The sequence below is a fragment of the Pinus tabuliformis genome, chromosome 8, assembly GCF_031772625.1.
Source record: "Pinus tabuliformis cultivar Carrire ecotype Pingquan chromosome 8, CPIR1, whole genome shotgun sequence".
Taxonomy (NCBI): Eukaryota; Viridiplantae; Streptophyta; class Pinopsida; order Pinales; family Pinaceae; genus Pinus; species Pinus tabuliformis.
The window spans coordinates 1,640,720,300-1,640,725,115 of record NC_142294.1 but is presented as its reverse complement, the minus strand read 5'-3'; the positions used below and the strand labels follow the sequence as shown (position 1 = coordinate 1,640,725,115).

The window sequence follows — 4,816 nt, the reverse complement described above, 5'->3', positions numbered from 1 at the left end:
AGTTTTTTTTTGGTAGGAAGATATGGAGAAGAAGCAGACAAATGAGATACTCTCTTTGTTTTTTAATACTTTTCCAGAGGAAGGCTACTGAGCGCATTTTTCTAGATTCTGTTGTTTGGTTTTGCTTCCAGGTAAGAGGATTTGAGTTTAGCTTTGTCTTTTTCATGTTCTGTTATGCCATGTCCTGTTCTGTTATGGCCTGTGAATCCGTTTGAAGGCATTTGATTGAAATCTAATAGATTCCATTACAGGTTTGTGTAATTCAACGGCAAATTAATCTATTGCAGAAATTTTGCAGAAAGCTCAGACGAGAAACAGAGCTGTTAGCTTGGTGATCATAAACAATCTGCATCGACTTAAAAGAAATATCACTGCATTTCATCAACACAACTATTCTATTTCTGGGTCCACTTCAAAACTCCAAGCATCCCTGTTAAGGTATTAAGGATGAACATTAACAATTTAAACATGAGATATTCCACAAATTTGTGATTGAAGCCAGTGTTGTTGAAATGACATGATTGGCGCTTTCATAACAAACATGGAAATGTTTGGTAACATCTCTGTTACAATCTGAATCCCTGGGGAAAATTGCTTAATCTAAGCCACTTTTCCAAATCCCATGAATTCCCATCCACACCACGTTAGCAAAAACTGAGTCTCCAGTTTCTTGGTACATCTTCAAAAACATACCTGAGATTGCAAGGCCTGAAGCTGTGTTTTCTCAAAGCTGCGCTAATTTACAGTTTGGAGTAACGACAGGTCTGCAATTCGACTCAAAGAACATTACAAAACAACACAACTTCTAAAGAGAAACATAAGCTCTGAATAATGAAATCCTAAACCTCCTAATCTTTGGTATGATGTCGAAGTCAAAGAACATTACAAGACAAGATAACTTGTAAAAAGAAACATGAAGATCCAAATAAGAAACTTATAATGTTTAAGATGTCCAATGTGGTGCATGTGAAATCAAAGGCATGCATACCAGGGTTCATCCAACCTTCATGTCAAGCCTAGGCTCAAAGGCCATGGCAAGCTCAAAGCATTCCGATGTACTTGCTGTGGTGTCTACAGGACGGCAGGGAAGCCAACTCCATGCATTTTCAGTTACACTGTAAACTACCACCTCTGCCACCTTCCTGAATTTCCTATTCCTATGTCCAGAGACTATGAAACATGTGCAATCCCCTACTCCTATGCACCACTTACTGCAGTCCATAGAAATCCTCTTGAAATCTTCAGACAGGGACGGAGGCATTCTTGCAATCTCCTTCCACCATGATGAGGATGAAGAGTTCACCTTCTCTTTGTCAAACTCCCATATAATAACTTGCAAAAGCTCCCCTGTATGTCCGAAAATGTACCCGGCGACTAGAACCCATGACTGGTAGGTGAGAAGGTAAGGCGACATGTAGTCACTGTCAGCCATCTCTGGCGATGGCGCAAAAATGGAAGTCCCCTGTTGGATGCTGAAACCCATAATGCCCGATTGGTCATGAAGATCTGCAAAGCAGTAGAATGAGCCTGCGCAGAAAACCATGTCGTTCTTGTCAATGTGCGCACCATGTGGCAGGCGTCCTGCAATTCTCCACGACTTGAATGCAGAATCATATATTTCCACTATCCCCGCTTCATGGCTGTCCTCACCAACTACCACCACTTTGTATGTCCCTCTACTGTCGCCCTCCCCTTCCACGATGCCTCCAACACTAAAGACCGTTATGGATGAGATGGGAGTCAGTTTTAAGGAGGTTCTTGTGAGGGGATTGGAAACAACAAATGATAGATATGGGTGGGGATCCATTGTGTGCAAGAACAAGCCTGCCCCTGATCCATAGAAAGTAACAAATTTTACCTTACCGTTTGGCTCCACGAAGGAGGGAAAGGAGACGCAGCGAGTATTCCTCCAAGTTCCTGCGAAGAAGAAGTTATAGGCCAAACAATGAAGAGGCCTTCTGCCAACATCTTGCACAAGCAGCCATGGCTTCCCGTTAGGGGGATTCTCCGCCCATTTACTTGTTATGAATTGGGTTGATGTGAGCAGAGCATTGTATTTCTTGGACACACTGCGAAATCTACACAAAGACTCCACGGGCAACCACACCAGTATTTCCTCGACCAATTCCTCCGGCAACACAGCCAAATCACGAGATTTGTGCAGGGCGCCCATTTTAATTAAAATCCCACCGTCATAACAGGTTGAAACTTGAGGCTGGATTATAAATGACTTTCACACGATGCGCATTTGGTAGTAACATCATCATATGTCGTACTTCTAGAAACATTGATGTGACAACACTCTGACCACTCGAGCCAGTTGCACCAACTTCAAATCCTAAAGATTGGCATTGATTTCAGAAAAATACTGACAATCCTTTATGAAGCTATTTGAGGCAAAGAGAGAATTGTGCTATGCTGCTAAAAATAGCACATTGTCATCATAGTTTCTCCTTGGAAAAGTTTATAGCAAATTAAATGTAAGTGCAGAGTTAAGAATTGTCCATTTTGATTCAGATGAGGGTTAGATTTGCGCAAATAATGAGTAGATGTTCATCACGGATAAAGAGAGGACATAATTTGCAGGCTACCGCGTTGGAAGGGCAGTTCCTATTTCAGACCCTATAAAAACATAAATGAACGCTAAGTACATGTCACAGGACATTCGTGCATCTGAAGGCATGCTACATATGCATATGAAAGCCATACATCTCCATGCATATTCTGGCAACTCGATCACCCTACCTCCGACCTCCGGCAAGCTCCAGTATTCAATGTATCTGCGACCACTGTCAGACCTAAACCGTCTCCTCCTGCAACCTCCGTTGGCTTCCTCGTCTACCACCGTTTTCCAAATTCCGTTTTATTTTGAATTTAGTAAAGGCGCTAAAGGCTGCACCTTTTCTTCTCCGCTTTCATCTGGTCATGGGGTTGAGCGGGACCAGTAGTGGCTTCCGGGCGAGGTTGCGAGGACGCTTGTGCACTACGCGACGAGCAGGATCCTGCCCTAGCAAAAGAAAGCTGAAATCAATCTCACCCTGGAAGTACTTTCTGTGAGAAGCCCCTCCAATTTCCTCGTCTTCGGCCTCGGCTACGACAGCCCCCTTTGGAATGCCCTCAATGCCCACGGCAAAACCGTTTTCCTGGAAGAGAACTTCAATTGGATACGGAAAGTCGTGGAGAGCCAACCAGGAATTGAAGCTTATCACGTCCAATACCAAACGAAAATGTCCATGGCGGACGCCCTGCTGCACAACTACAGAAGAAATGGATCCTCCTGCAGCCCCCACCGGGCCTTGAGGTCCTCCAAATGCGAGCTCGCTCTCACCAATTTGCCCCCGCTCATCTACGAGACGGAGTGGGATATGATCATGATTGATGCCCCCCGTGGTTACTTCGATGCCGCGCCCGGGAGAATGTCCGCCATTTTCACGGCAGCCGTGATGGCCAGTAACAGGAAGAAGGAAGGATCCACAGATATTTTCCTTCATGATGTTGATAGGAGAGTGGAGCAAATGTATGCCGGGGAGTTCCTGTGCAGCAGCAATCTGGTGGGATCTTTGGGGAGGCTTTGGCATTTCAGGGTTCCCCCATTTTCCAGGATGAAGCCCACCAGCAGTAGCACTGACGGCTTCTTCTGTCCGTCACCTATGAGCAATAAGGAATAATGGTTGCAGTGTTTACTCATCATGGTATTTCCGACCGACAATTGGGGATGGAGAACAATAAGGCTTAGCCCTTCATCTCTGTTTTCAACAATATGCAACTGCACTTCTTATTCTCCATGTAGACTTTCCCTGTAGACAAAATGTATGGCAAATTTAGTACATAAGCACCAGTGCATCTGTGTATGACCAGTCCTAAGCCTTACACAGAGCTCATTAGAGGAGAAAATCCAGATTGCATTTCACATAGGGAAGGGTATTTAATATTATCTATTTATGTTTAAATTATAAATGTTTTTTATAGGTTTTGATAGGTGTGTGGGACAACTAGTAGTTCCTGCACAACAATTGAATAAATGTTTGAATTACCCCAATAAATGGAAGTTCATGAGATGATTATTAACTGTGCGTAATCAATACCAATTCAGTAAATGTTGGAATTACCCCTAGATTTGGGAATTGAGTAGTTATCACTTCATAGTCTAAATATTTGAGATTTTAGAGGCTCTCCAAGATTTGGGCTTCTTATAATTGGTGGTTGTCTGTGATTTAGAGACACTGTGATTGGTTTTGTGAATGAAACAAATCTCAAGAGAATTACCCATTGATTCGATATACTTTAAATAGGTTGATGTTGAATATCTTTGCTCTGATGATAGATTCTGTGTGGAATGTTTGTTTGTAGATTTTATGTATAGTGTTAGAAGGAAAATTTTAGGGGTTAATATTTGTAGGTGGGTTAATTTTTCATCATTTAAAAAAAATGGCCAACTATCATTTTTCTTAAAAATGATTCGCCCAAATTTTATAGTATAAAATTGTTTTACCTTAAAAAACGTCAAAATTTATAGAGACTATATATAAAACCATTAGAAATTTGAATAAGTTTACAAAACTATCAAGAAACATTTTATGGTTTGCATATTAGGGAGTTGTGAGATTTCCCTAAGTCACTAAACTTTAAGATAAATTTCCATCCTTAAAATTTTCTTTGATTTCTTATGATGGATATAAGGAGAGACAACAAAAGAAAGGATGATGAACATTAAGAGAGGCATGAGGTAAAAAAAAATAGTATTGTTAAAATTGGGCATGCTAAAGAAGACAACATGATGAGAAGAAATGAATTTTATACCACATGATGAGAAGAC

General features: G+C 41.5%; 1 protein-coding gene and 1 pseudogene across 1 annotated transcript; one reads left to right on the top strand and one right to left on the bottom strand.

Moving 5' to 3' along the window:
* Window positions 1–994: 994 nt before the first annotated feature.
* Window positions 995–2,173, bottom strand: LOC149242444 (F-box only protein 6-like). Its single transcript, XM_089370836.1, has one exon. The coding sequence runs from the start codon at window positions 2,171–2,173 to the stop codon at window positions 995–997; it is 1,179 nt and encodes a 392-aa protein (XP_089226962.1).
* Window positions 2,174–2,636: 463 nt separating this feature from the next.
* Window positions 2,637–4,068, top strand: LOC149242443 (arabinogalactan O-methyltransferase 1 pseudogene; annotated as a pseudogene).
* Window positions 4,069–4,816: the final 748 nt, after the last annotated feature.

Coding starts and splice junctions, on each gene's coding strand:
- LOC149242444 (XM_089370836.1), bottom strand. CDS start 2,173: ATGGGCGCCCTGCACAAATCTCGTGATTTGGCTGTGTTGCCGGAGGAA.